At 44.6% G+C, this 14381-nt stretch overlaps 1 protein-coding gene across 3 annotated transcripts in view; it reads right to left on the minus strand.

The window, feature by feature from the left end:
• Positions 1–14381, minus strand: part of LOC111150673 (protein tyrosine phosphatase, non-receptor type 14) — a 169257-nt gene that overhangs the window by 42709 nt on the left and 112167 nt on the right. For all 3 annotated transcript variants that reach the window (XM_022508202.1, XM_022508203.1, XM_022508201.1), the window contains exons 4-5: positions 6408–6505; positions 3743–3810 (exon numbers count right to left, since the gene is read on the minus strand). In XM_022508202.1, the coding sequence (XP_022363910.1) occupies positions 3743–3810; positions 6408–6505 (166 nt within the window). The remainder of the gene's footprint in view (positions 1–3742; positions 3811–6407; positions 6506–14381) is intronic.

Below are 14381 nucleotides of genomic sequence, written 5' to 3' on the forward strand. Positions count from 1 at the left end.
TTCCAGACCTCCGATCTCGAGGGTTCAAGGCTTCAGGCAAACTCCTCCTCCTAACAGAATGCTTGTACATCTCCTGACACACTCACGGCGACCCTTCCTGGGAGAACCCTCTGCACCCGAGGCCCATCACATGGAGTGAAATGTCACCCCATCCTTCAGGTCCCATCCCAGCTCCCGTTCCCTTGACAGGGCTCTCCTATTCCCCCCCAAGCTGGATGGAAGCCGATGCCCTTCCACTGTGGGTGGGGCTCCTATGGCCCTCACCACAGTCTGCCCTTGGTCCGTCTTACACAGTTGTCTGGATGCTCACCCCATCCTGTACCCTTGTCACCCTCCCTCCACCACATGATAGGCACTTAAGGGCAAGCCGCTCTTCTCCACATCGCGGCCGGCCCATCCCAGGGCTCTTACACAATGCGGGCTTACACGCGCTCCTACACAGGAAGTGATCCAGAAACGCTCCCTGAACTGAACCCCATAAGCAACATGTAAGTTTCCCATGATCAGACTGGAGTTTCCCTCATGCAGAGCTGGTTAATGATCATTTGTACCCTCTGCCTGTCCTCTGCTTACATTTCAAAATGCACACATTCTTGTTGCCTGAAAAACACTGTCTTGGGCATCCTTGAGTTTGCATACCAGAGACGGGGCCGTCACGCTAATATAGGATGACAATGATGGCAAGGACCAACACAAAGAATAAACACTGAGAATTCACCATGTGCCCAGTTATGTCACTTTCACCCTCTCCTTTCACTCTCACAACTGGAATAGGCTTGCTATCCCCACTCTTAGATGAAAAAATGGACACTTCAGTTAACTAATTAATTAAATTTTAAAATAAATGGAATTAAATAATAGTCCGAGTTTGCACAGCTGTTAAGTGGCCCCGCCAGGACATGGACACAGAATGCTTGGCTCCTGGAGCCCGAACCACGTGACCGCAGGCCACAGTGTATCCAGGCTACGGCATGGGGTGGAGTGACATGGCAGAAGGCTGGGAACATTCCAGATTCAGACATACACGCTGACAACAGTGCTATCCAACAGGACTTTCTGCAATGATAGAAATGTTCTGTATCTGAGTTTTCCAGTACAGTAGCTACTAGCCACATGTGGCTACTGATCGTTTTTTTAAATGTAGCTAATGCAACTGGGGAACTCAATTTTTAATTTCAACTTTAATTAACTTAAATTTGAATGTAAATAGCCACCAGTCAATATAAGTAGCTAAGGTCCCAAAGAAGGTATTTTTTAAATTTTTATTTATTTTTTTAAAGACTTATTTGAGAGAGGGAGAGGGGTAGAGGGGGAGGAAGAAAATCCTCAAGCAGACTCCTTGCTGAATGGGGCTCAATCCCAAGACCCCAAGATCATGACCTGAGCCGAAATCAAGAGTTGGCCACCCAACCGACTGAGCCACCCAGGCGCCCCCAGGAGAGGGAAGTTCCAAAAAACTAACATATCCATATTTGTCTATCCACAGTGAGATTTAACAAGGTCTATGCTGTTCAAAGTATCTGGTTTGCTCAGAGCCCAGTGGAGAACAGTCTCATTCTGAAAAAGGCATCACATACAAAATAACTCCTTCCAGCCTTCACAGATGGCCCTTGGACCTGTCAAAGCATTTTAACATCTACAAACTCACAAAAAATTGTAAATGGCACCCATGCCTGGCCTCTGCCTAAAGGCTATGTGATTAAGACCTTTAAGGAGAGAAAATAGGGGGAAATGTAGAAAATTATCAACCCAATTCATTGTCTCCACTGACAAAAAAATACACTCTTTCTTAAAATTCCAAGGTATGAGCTTCACTTTCCTCCCTCCAAGCCCAGCGGGAAACCTCCCGATGACTAAGGTGAGCCTCAGAGACCATCTACGTCAAGCCTGTGGGCACCAAACCCTACGAAGAGTTTCTCTGCTAAATAATACGTTGATCTCTTTGAATGAAGGTCGATTTGCTGGGTAGAATTAACAAGGCATGAAAACGACAGACCAATCAGATAGTACTGCCGTTTTCTTGGAGGGAAGAAGAATAAGGACAGAGTTATTCATGAAAAACACAGAGATCTTACGGTATTTCCCCAAACAATAAGAATGAGATAAGTCTGCAGCCATTCAAGATCATTGCACACTCTGACGGGGAACAGTAAATGCAGCTCTATTCATGCTAGGCTTTCAGACCTGACCCGTTGTCACCACTCTACTGGCTCCCATATGCCACAGCCCCCTGGATGCCAAGTCCTGCCCATTTTAATTCCAAAATATCTCTTGCATTGCCGTCTTATTTGTACTGTCACTCGTAACACCTAAATTACCTCTTTGCCAAGAGCACTGCTCAGATTCTCCTCTGACCTACTTTCCCGAATGGTCTTAATGCTCTAATCCAGCTGTTCTCAAAGTGTGGGGTCTGCACATCCACCGACAGAGCCCAGGTGTTCTCAGTCCTGAGATGTTTCATCCTCGCTGCGGTCCCTTCCCTCTGCCACTCCAGAGCGACAGTCAAATTCATCACTGACTTTTGCAATCACTCATACCACCTTAGCCCTGCTCTTTCTCTCTCCGTCTAGATCATGCTTGGCTCCCTCTTGTCTGCCTGCTGCAATCCTGGCCACTCTTTGAGCTCCGACTCACACACCATTCGTCTTTAAACCTTCCCGATCCCCCCCTAAGCGGATGTAACTTCGCCCCTCGTAGAATCCCGACTGCCCTTCATTACACTCGGCCTCGCCTTCTGTTCTGCAAACTTCCTATTTACTCAACTACTCTAACGCCTCCCTGAGAAGAAGCACCATTTCTTAAATAACTTCACCCTCCAGGAGTTAATTATCCAGGTTAGTGCTTTGAACAAAACAGTCGATTAAAACAAACAAACAAACAAACAAACGAGGGGTGAATGATCAGGGTTTCTGAAATCAGAGCCAGGATGCTGGAGTGGGAATAGCTTTTCAAACATTTTAATCCCTCCTCATAACTCTTCTCATTTACCCCAAAGCTACCAAACACACACACACACACACACACACACACACACACACACACACACACATTCCCCAGGGATTAAAACCTAGCCTCATTCCTAATTTAACCCAAGATTGGACATTTGACTTCATGGACTCATTCAGTGAATTTTTATGCAAGCAGACTTCATGCCGGACAACAGTGACAAGACAGAGAGGGTCCCCTGCTTCACGACTTTACAGCTGACATTCTAGCTGACAATCAATACTGAACATGTTTAGATACTGAAAGAATTCCGAAGTATATGCACATGAAAGGTGATTTAGCAGGAAGTCATGGATGGCTGTCGTCTATCACACAGGTGGTTAAATAACAGGAATGCCTCTTGGAGGAGGTGATATTTAAATCAAGACCTAAGCATCAAGTCACAGAAAGATCTGGGGCAGAGCACTGAAGGTACAGGAAAACCAAGACGAAGGCTCTGGGATAGGAGCAAGCTTGATGTGTTCAGAAAGGAAGAGCACCAGGGCTCTGGAAAGTAGTGGAACTGGGGATCGGGGGTGGGGAGGGTGTTGAGGGGATGGAGAAGTGTCTTGAGGAGGTAGGAAAAAGCACATTTATTTTTCCAGTGTTTTTACAAAATGTGTCCCTACTTTATAAATGCATGGACTTGCTTCTCCAGGGAATATGTGTACGGAAAATCCTCTGAGATTTTCAAAGGAAAGACTTACACAGCCAAAGAAGATAGAAAATTAATTAAGAGAAAGGAAATTAAACTTACCATAGGAAATAGCACATATTCTCTGAGGAAATCTTGAGAATCAAACTGATTGTAGTCTCCAAAATCAGCTGAGAAGAAAGGGGGGGGAAGGAGATTGAGTAAGTGAAATTAAAGATGGAATAAAATAAGAGTAAAATTACTGCCACATTTATTATCCTACTTCACCTTATTTCCACACTAGTAAATGAAAACAGTGCCACAATGCGTTTGATATCGTCACCACTTTTACTTAGCAATACTGTAAAATATCAGCATGTAAGTGCTGTTACACAATTTTCTAGGGGGAAAAAAAATGGGGAAATTTGAAAGTGATCCCTAAGCTATTTTAAAAATTTGAAACAAACCTATACTTATGTTTTTGTTAAATATGCACCAACACATATCTTAAGAATATCTGCCAAGGGGACTTTTTAACTCAAGGTTAATTAAGAGAACTGAAGAGCCAAACCCATCTGCATCTTTTCATATATTTGCAGCTGGAAATTCCCACTGTAAATCACCCTTGGCAAGCAACCTTGCAAATTTTTACACCTCCCAAACAAGTTCCCATATTGCAAGATGCCAGAAATTCTGTTTTGTCCTGTTTTCATCTCACGACGGTATGTCTGAGCACATGCAAAAAACACAGTGAGCCCATATCGTCGATCTGGAAATGTCTTGCTTCTCATCCCACTGGCTCTCAAGAAGGAAAAAAAAATCAAAACAGCATACAAACTTAATTTCATGTAAAAGATCTGGCATCTAACAGGAGAGATGGCATGCGGGAGTCCACACGGAAGGCCAGTGAAGAGATGTTGCTGAGAAGACAAGGACGTACCTACTAAACTCATCACATCAACATTAACATTCAAGACAGGTTAGGGGAGTGGAGGGAGAGGGTGGCTGGGTGATGGGCATCGGGGAAGGTATGTGCTATGGTGAGTGCTGTGAATTGTGTAAGCCTAATGATTCACAGACCTGTGCCCCTGGGGCAAATAATACATTATATGTTAATAAAAATAATTAAACACACACACACACACACACACACACACAAAGACAGCAGAGATCACGTGCAGCTTGATTTCAAGTTTACTCATCAGTTATCTATATTTTATCTCAAGTTACAATTCTCCTGCTGGGTCTAAATACCCCATAAGGATTCCCGGGAAAACCATTTTACAAACACTGTAGCTGGGGGAGATTCCCTCAGATAGAACAGCTAGCCTCAAGGACCCAGTGAAAAGGGAAGCCAGGCTACGTACACCAACTTCCCTCAGCCTGAAAGCTATCGCCAGGGTCTTCTGATACCCAGGATTTCTGTAATAAGCCCCATGATTGAAAAGTGAGAGAGGTAAAAAGACAGTAATAAAGTGAACAGAAGAGAAAGCTTTTTGAAAGGAGGAAGATCCACTTGACAGAGGGGATCTTCTCTTTTTTGTACTAAAGGTGCCTTCTCTTATTTTGATGATTTTTCTGTTCTATTAATCGTTTTGGGCACTCTTCCTTTCCCTTATAGTCTGTAAGTGAACAGATGGGATCCAACATATTTCGTGTATTTTCATCCACAAGGTAACAACAGCAGCCACTGCTAGGAATCGTATGTCCAACAAAAATTGCTAAACTGCTAATACCCCGGGATGAAAGAGATCAAGGGAAGGCTGCCTCTTTAGACATTCCAGAACCCAAAAGGTTCAACCGCAGTTCAGAGTCTGGGATGGGAAGTTCAGCTCACAGCTCCTACAACAACAGTCCACACAGTAAGGACTCAGCGGCTGGCATTCCGTTTGGACAGGAACTGATTTTAAGGAAAAAGAATGACTACTGAAAAAATTACATTTTGATCTTCTTTTCAATATTGATTAAAGGCCATTAAGCCACCACTCAATAAAGAGTAATGTATACATCTATGTAAAAATCATGTATGTTACATAAAACCACGTAAAAGTACATGTAACAATTTAGAAAGATTTAAAAAATTGCTGTCTGATAATTCTAAGTAGGACAGATTGAAAGGCAAATGAACTCAACTCTTTTATTTGTTGCTTCATATTACAATTGTGCATTTTATTTTTATTTATTTATTTTTTAAAGTACTCTCCAGGCCCGCATGGAGCCACATCGGGTCTCGAACTCATGACCCTGAGATCAAGACCTGAGCTGAGATCAAGAATCAGACGCTTAACCGACTGAGCCCCCCTGGCACCCCTACAACGATGCATTTTAAATTTTTCTCTTTAACTGTGTGAGAATAAATTATACTACAATGTTTAAAGCTATCACACTTGAAAACTGATGGGAAAGTCACAGTCATACCAGGAAGCCACAAAATATGACCACATGGGCAGTGTAATAATTCTGAGAAAATGTTCCACAAACCCTGAATGTAGCTTTAATTAAAGGCAGGATGAAAACTGCTATTTCTCCAAATAAAACTAAAATTATACAAGCATGAACGATTTGCAAACAGCTTTCAGAAAGCCACTAGCCTGCCACCAAAAAAAAAAAAAAAAAAATCACTATTTTGGCTTTTTTTCCCGTTTTTGCATTTTTAACATATCTTGGAATGAAAAGTGGAGTTACTAAGGGATCGTTTAAGTAAACTCAGTTTTTTCCTCTGAGAGACCAGCAACACCGCAGTCAGAGAGAAAATGGGATTCCCCATGACAGCCGTCACACTCCTTACCTTGCACAGCCAAGCCGGCCAGCCGGATCACCTGTTCCAACGTACACCGCAGCCGCCCTTCCAGCACGTCTTTTTTGACTTGCAGGTAATACTGATATCTGTCCATGGGAACAGAGAGACAAATAACCTTAAAAACACATACTTGGAATATGTTCCCACAAGATCAATGTGTCTAGATGTAAAACCCTGTGTACACAGCAGGACACACAGGTGATGCTGAGAAAGGTCAGCTCCATAAAAGACGGGAAGCGCCCTCTGCTGTGTTTATCTTCGTTTGATGTGGCAGGTGCCACAGCCCGGGCATTCTCAGTTTGAGAGCGTTCTCATCCAATCATCTCATTGTAAGTCCCCTGGATGAAACACCCGATAAGGACCAGTTCTTCCTAACAGAGACCGGGAAGGAAATGCTCTTCCACACCTGGACACCCAGGGCATCACAGCTGGCAAACCTGCATCCAACAGCCGCGCGTTCCTAAAACCACTCTGGAAACACTCCGTTTTCTAAACTCAACAGTTTGGCGGGGTGGATCGCAAACAGGCCGAATAGTCTGGCATTCTGCTAGCAGAGAGGACAAAGCTCTTCAGAGCGAGGCTCACCCCACAGGTCTGGGACTCAACAAAAATCCAACCCAAGTACACCCTCAACCCAGCGGATGCAGAGAAACAGAGTGCGCCCTTGGGCAATGTCCTGGCTCAGAGAGGACCACTGTCCTCAGAAGCCAGGACGGTGTGCTGGGCTCTTAGAGTCACCTGAGCATTTAAAATTTCCTCACCCCAAACCTTTCTTCCTAGGACTCTCCTTTCTTTGACCACACTCTTAAAACACAGTCTCCTCTAGACCAGACTTTTCCTAGCATTAATTCTTGGCAAATGCTAACAACCTTTCTGTTCCTGGTAACCGTTAACTCTAGTTTTTCTAAACTAGGACATGGCAATCCAGGGAGCTCAAGAGTGATCCAAAACTCTACTCTGTTTTAGAGAGGGGCAGTCAGCACTGAGAGCTAATTATTGTCATCTCTACCTTGATATTATGGATGTCATTACATAGCAACCCAAAGTCTATCTGAGGGAAGGACTCGGGGTCTCTGACCCCTCTGTAGAGTCTCTACTTCCTCTCTCTTCTTGGGTCAACTGGACAGGGGTACAGATGACCATGTCAGTCTCTGGTGGGACAAACCTATATTCTAATCAGAAGGACCAATGCTGAGTTTTTTAAAAATTCTTTTTAGTAAAACTTACTATGTAATAGAAAAACGACATGCTCTTCCTACTCCTGCCCCACCTTTCACCTAAAACTATCCATAATCATTTTGTAGCCTCCACTACTGAATCAGTAATTGTACTTCTGTCCCTATCAATTGATTAAACCAGTTATAATGTATATAATAAGTATCTGTGTTGATTTTCAAAGACAAGTCCCTGGTATGTGTAGAGAAGTTTTGTGCCCACTCCGTGCTCTGAGATCAGCGGACACGGCTCTGTCTCACCTAGTTATTCTATCCTTAGCTGATTAGGGGCATCCTGGGTTCTAAATCCTGATATATAAGAGCATGTGGCCAAAAGTCTTTTGCTGGTAATGAAGGAGCAGTGTTGCTGTTTCTGAAAATGAACAAATAATAAGGAGGAAATACTAGGCAGGATACTTTTAAAGACCCCCTGAAATTGAAGGCGTGGCCTGTAGGGGGTAGGGGGGTGGGGAGGGGGGCTTTGGGCAATCATCTTCCATGGAAGGAAAGCAGAAGTCATAACCTTTCTCTTTATCAGTCATAGGAGATAATCAGAGTAAACAAAATATTCTGAAGTAATAATTGTGCATGAATTTAAAGAAACACCAAGAGTAAGTCAAAATAGCAAAGACTCAAGAAATCTGGTTTGCTTCCGTTAAAATATGTCTCGTGTTCTCTTCTGGTTCCCTTTTTTCACCTGATCACTAAAGTTAAGTCCCCAAGCTCAGGTGTATTCAAGCTCAACGCTTTCAAATGTGTCACCCAAGGTGAGTTAACACTACAGAAGTGTGTAGTCCCACGCACTCCCATAATACAGGTGCTGATTTTCTTCCATTCCAAGGGGGGGACAGAGAGCAACTTGGCCACATGGTGACTGTTAAGGATCTCAGGTTCCATGGTTTTATCTGGAGCTCCAAGAGTCCAACAGAAATGGTTTACATTAGCACCTTCACTTCAAGGACTGTGCCCCCTGTCAATCACGAGCAAAGCTCAGCTTTTACAGCCTTACTTAAATAACAGATTTATGTCTGAAAGTATAATCTGATGCACACTATTGGTTCACCTCCTGGGAGAAAGCTCAGTAAAACCTGAACTAGGAGGAGAAACATGCGCTTCGGGAGCCTACGTCCCTTTCCACGTAGCACAGCACATTTCCTGCTTGTGTTCCCTCCCCTCAAGGTTCCCCCTCAGCACTGTCTGCCATGTTCTTTCCTTGTTCCCTGGCCTGGTTCTTGGTTTTCCTCTGGCACCTGTCTTGGGCCTCTGGGTCCATTTTCAAGGAAAGAGTAAAAGCTCCACTCATTCGTGTGAGGTCACTTTCCCTTCAGGAGAGTGGGAACTACCCGTGAGCCTTTTATGGAAGATCTTTCATGCTCCTAACCTAGCTGGTTCTTAGAAAGGACAATGCCTCCTTGTGGAAACTGGTGCAAGGAAGGGGCCCTAAGTCAGCAAAAGATCTTGTAAGTGTCAAGAGTTCATTGTGAAAACTGATAGATCATTGGAAGAACAGCCACTTAGAGTCTCAAGACCATACTTTGGAAAGTGGGAGAAGAAGAAAAGAAAGATGAAGAAGTGTTACTTCATCGTATCACCAGAGGATCCTGCTGTGACTTTCTTCAGAAAAGGGAAAGGATATCTAAACTAAATAAACAAAACAACCGAACAACAACAACAAAATCACAGAATTTTGAGATAGGAAGGAATCCTAAGTTTACTGAAGAAAGGTGCAAACGGAATTCTTGAAAAAGACAAACCAACCAACCAACCAGAACACCCAATTTCAAGGTAGGAAAAAGTGGTAAAGTTCACCTACTCCTCTTAACCCTACAATGTCAAATCCCTTCTATATGCCATACACTCCTTGCCATCTTTTTTTTTTTTTTTTTTAAGATTTATTTTATTTTAGGGGTGCCTAGGTGGCTCAGTGGATTAAAGTCTCTGCTTTTCAGCTTGGGTCGTGATCTCAGGATCCTGGGATCGAGCCCCGCGGTGGGCTACCGGCTCAGCAGGGGGCCTGCTCCCCACCCACCCTGTCTGCCTTTCTGCCTACTTGTGATCTGTCAGGTAAATGGATAAAATCTTAAAAAAAAAAAAGATTTATTTTATTTTATTTATTTGAGAAAGAGAGCGAGCATGAGAGGGGAGAGATCAGAGGGAGAAGCAGACTCCCCACTGAGCAGGGAGCCCAATGTGGGACTCGATCCCGGGACTCCAGGATCATGACCTGAGCCGAAGGCAGTTGCTTAATCAACTGAGCCACCCAGGCGCCCAGTCCTTGCCATCTTGAATGGACTTTTTAAAAAAGATTTATTTATTTAATTTAGAGAAGGGGGGAGGGGCAGAGGGAAAGAGAGTATCCTCAAACAGACTCCCCACTGAGCAGAGAGCCCCTCGATCCTAGGACCCTGAGATCATCACAGGAGCCAAGATCAAGAGTCAGCCGCGTAACCAACTGAGCCAGCCAGGCGCGCCCTCTTGAGCAGTTCTGACTTATTTTCTGCTCTCCAAGTTCAGAAGAAACATGGATATTCACACTTATTAAGCACTTCCTGTATGCGGAAGTTGGTTTAATGCTGAGGTACATCTTGAAGAGGTTTACAACAGTCTCTGCCTTGTGAGGATAGTCGTCCTCTCTTGAACCCCTGACGTCCTGGTTCTCTCTCGCGCATGTTATTAAGGGCTCCATTTTTAAGAACCAAGGAGTCAAACATTTTAAAAAGGTGTTAACCCTAACATTACCTGCCATGGCTAGAGCCTCTGATCAGCTGATATCTCTGGGAATATAATCCATGGGAACGAGCAAAACAATGATTATAGCTCTCTTATTGTGCTGATTCCAATTACATCTACAGCTATCACCTCTGTAACACACGAGGGAGTTTTATAACAGATCTACACCGCTCTAGGCAACGGGATGTCCTAATCCACCAGCAAGGAACACCAGGATCGCTCCTGGTCATTCAGGTCAGACGTAGGCTTGTACTGGGATAAAAAACCGAGGACTGAAGAAAGCAAGAGCTCTTTCCTGGAAGCCATCCAGACTACAGGAGAATCCCAACAGCGTTAATGACATGCTACGACAACCACGTGACACTGCGGAGATGACGACAGGAGATCGCAGAAAGGGGAATGAAATCTGGAACACTTTGGAAATTGTTTGGCATGTTTTTGCTTCAAAGGCGCTCTTGTAAAGTATAATAATTCTATCCTATATGAAGATTAAATTAGAGAATATGAGCTGAAATTCTATTTCTAGCATGTTTGGTTTTTGCTCATTTTTGATTAGAGATTCAGTGCTAACGGTGGTAAAATATAACAGTGAATTCTATTTTGGAAACGTGTAATTTCGTGGAAGCATACTCCACCCTGTCATAGCTCTGGGTGGAGGGGAAAACACACACACACACATACACACACACTCACACACACACACACACACACCCCAATCCTCATGCCAGGAAAGTAACTGCCAACTTTCCAAAGAGATCCTCTTTGAAAACCCAAGCTCACAAGGAAAACTTTTTAATACTTTTCCTATTCAAAGACCTGGAAGTCGTCCATCTGACTGCTGGGCTCCAATGAATAAGGTTTTAGGTTAGGATTCTGCTCTCCCTCTACCAACTGGTGAATGTAACTATGCTTGTTGAGTAAAGGTAAAATTTCTATTTTTAACATTTTTTGTCTGGTTTTTACTCCACAGAGATTAAAATTCAGGTTTCTCTACAGGAAACAGAAAAGCTTCCTGATAGTTGGTGCTGTTAAATATGACAACTGGAAACTGACAGTTAATAGGAACCAGTCTTGGGATGTCTCATCTGTCTGGAAGAGTTCCAACCAAGCTCAAGAAAATAACTGACTTTTCCATGTTCCTTCCTCCCCCTAAGATTCTGAAAAGGAAGTCTGAAAAAAATGCCGCACCAGGTCAAATCAATAGAGCATTCAGTGCTTCTGACAGTCGTATCAAAGAACTCTTTCAAAATTATACCCTGTATCATTATCCTCCACATTTACAGATGTACGCTCAGATGTTCGAGTCTCTCTTTTCCATTTATATATGGGGGATTTATCTCAGCACTTATGCAACTTGGCTCTATTTGCAGGTCTGTTACTACTTCTCAGATTGAGACATTCCATGTGGTGTTCCGAAAAGGATGGACTGTACCACCACAGAACCACAAGGAAGGCGAGAGGAACGCAGACGCTGAGGACGTGTTGCTTTTATGGTGTCTCTCCCACCCCTCCCACAAGTGAAATATTCGTTCCAAGGCCAGTTCAGCAGAAGGGCCTCCAACAGAGAAGAGCCACGAAGGTATAAAAAGCCTTAAGAGTTGATTTTGGTCATGGCGCTCAAGGGCTCCATGTTCTCAGCATAAATCAAAGGATGGTGGAGACAGGAGAGGGGGCGGCCATGACGACTACTCCAAATGTTTGCTCCCCATGGAGCCTCCCTCCTCCATCCTCCCCCTACCTGCCCCCCTACCTCATCAACTCTGCAAGTAGGCTCTGGGGTCAAAGGGAAGGAGTGCCACCCCGGGAGCAGGAGCCTTCCGAGTTACCTATTTCCCTTTGCCCTGAGACCTGCAGAGTCCAAGTAGGACTGCCCCTCCGTTGGCCCGAGCTCCCAGGAAGGCAGGCAGTGGACACAGTGAATGCGGAAAGTGGGCAAGAAACAGGCCTCTGGTTATCTGAAGCCACAGAGATCTGTGGGTCATTCGTCATCATGCGTGCTTTAGCCTAAGCTATTTGACAAGGGAAAGATTTCAAAAATCCAAGTCCTACCCTTTTGTTTTTAGAGAAGGAAACAGTGTGGAGGGAGGAGAATGACTTGCCCAAGGTCATATGGCTCTTGGGGGCAGGGCCCGACAGACCAGAGCCGCAGAGAGCCAGAGAGTGGGATCTGATTCCCAGCCTTTGTGGGCAAGTCACTGGTTCCACTGATGTCCAAAAATAAAAATGAAAATAAAAATGCCACTACTTGGTGATTTGGGGGGATCCCACTGCCTCTAAGGAGAGGCTCTGATCACCAAGCAGGCTCCCGCCCCATCCGACTGCAGCATCCGACAGCACAGGAGTGAGGCAGACGCTGGCACGAGGAGCTTTTCTGTCAAAACATAGGACAGGACAGTCATAAGGTAATTCAGATCTGGTTTTTTTTTTTGTCCGAGCAGCAGCCTCTGGGAAATTTCAATTTCCAGAGGTGGGTGGAGGGAAAGGGGACCAAGCTGTGTATTCTAGTAACTAGCCAACAGCATTGTACGATGCACAGAGGAGCAAAGTAAAATCGAGAGAGCAGGGTCCCTAATGGTAGGCTGCTACCTAGAAGGAGAGGCTCCAGCCAGAAGTGGGTACAAACAGCCCTTAGATGTATTTCCAAATGCAGAATTTTTTAAAAAGCAAACTGCAGCTCATCCTGTGTCACACACCATCTTTACTGACTCTTGGCTGAATCAAGGTCCTTCTATGTCATGGATCGTAAAGAAGGGATCTGGACTTCATTCTGTTGCTAGCACACTTAGTACCACCCGGGGAGCGGTGTGATTGGCACGTATCACCCGTGCATTACTCCTTTTACCCCCACTGCTCAAGGAGATCTGAGAAAGAAAATGCTCTCTCATAGTTAAAAATAGGTTAGTGAAAGCATTCTGTAAGCTGTAACTATCGACCTGCCTTACCACTGTTATTATCTGGCAGCTCCTGTCTGCCTCTCCCTTCTCTGCAGGTCAAGGTCTGTCACCCCAGCTTCTCCCTTCCCGTGTGCGTGGTCCATACAGATGTGACAAGAGAGAGGGGAGCATGTCAATACTATCCTTACATTCTTCAGTCTGCGAAGGCTTTCCAGCAGCTACTCTGGGGGGAGAGCAAGAGAGAGAAAGCCGGGTTGTTGCTGTTATTACGAAGGATGGAACGTGTTTCCTCACTAGAAAACTTCCTTCACAATCAGCCACATCGGAAGAATCTTGCTAGAAGGTACTAGAACCTAGCTCTCCCAGGACAGTGCAGGACGTACTAAAGCAGTACCACTGCTCTCTGGTTGACGTTACATGGGACGAGTAAGAAATAAATGTACAAGTTTCTTTACTATAAAAGACAAGAAAGAGGTGACAGAGGACAGGCTGTCCTAGAATTCTCGGGTACAGAACAGCAAAGGAACATAATTTTAACACTGAGATTGACAGAGATACCAGCAAGAGAGAAAGGGCACATTCCATCCATTCCAAAGGGTGTGCACCACTGTAAATCCAGATACTGGGCAGGGTGGCCCACCCCTTCTCTGCCAGCCAGGACCAGATAAACAGGACCGCCCGCAGGCCTGCGACCAGATAAACCTGAATGCCTGCCTCCCTCTGTCCCTCTATCCTCAAAACCCTTGAGAAGATTTCAGTTGATGATTATTCACGTATAATAACGTGTTTGCCGCCTGACCCATGCACCCTCTGAATGCTTTATGCTTAACGAACGTTCAAGTTGACAGTCCATTAAAACTCTGCGTTGTCAAGCAGAGTACAAAGCCAAGGGTCCTGCAACTGTGCAAAATGGAAACAACCCAACAGGGGAGGGGGGGGGGCCAAGGCTAAAACTCTGACTCGACGAAGATAACCTTAAAAGGGAAAGTTTGTCTCCTCGCCGTTTCACACCACAAGCCAATACACGTGCATGTGTGAAAACACAAACACGTGCATATGCTCATGCGCGCGCATGCACACACACACACACACACACACACACACACACACACACACACACACAC

Source organism: Enhydra lutris, unplaced genomic scaffold (assembly GCF_002288905.1).
Source record: "Enhydra lutris kenyoni isolate GAN:26980312 unplaced genomic scaffold, ASM228890v2 scaffoldscaffold24, whole genome shotgun sequence".
Classification (NCBI taxonomy): Eukaryota; Metazoa; Chordata; class Mammalia; order Carnivora; family Mustelidae; genus Enhydra; species Enhydra lutris.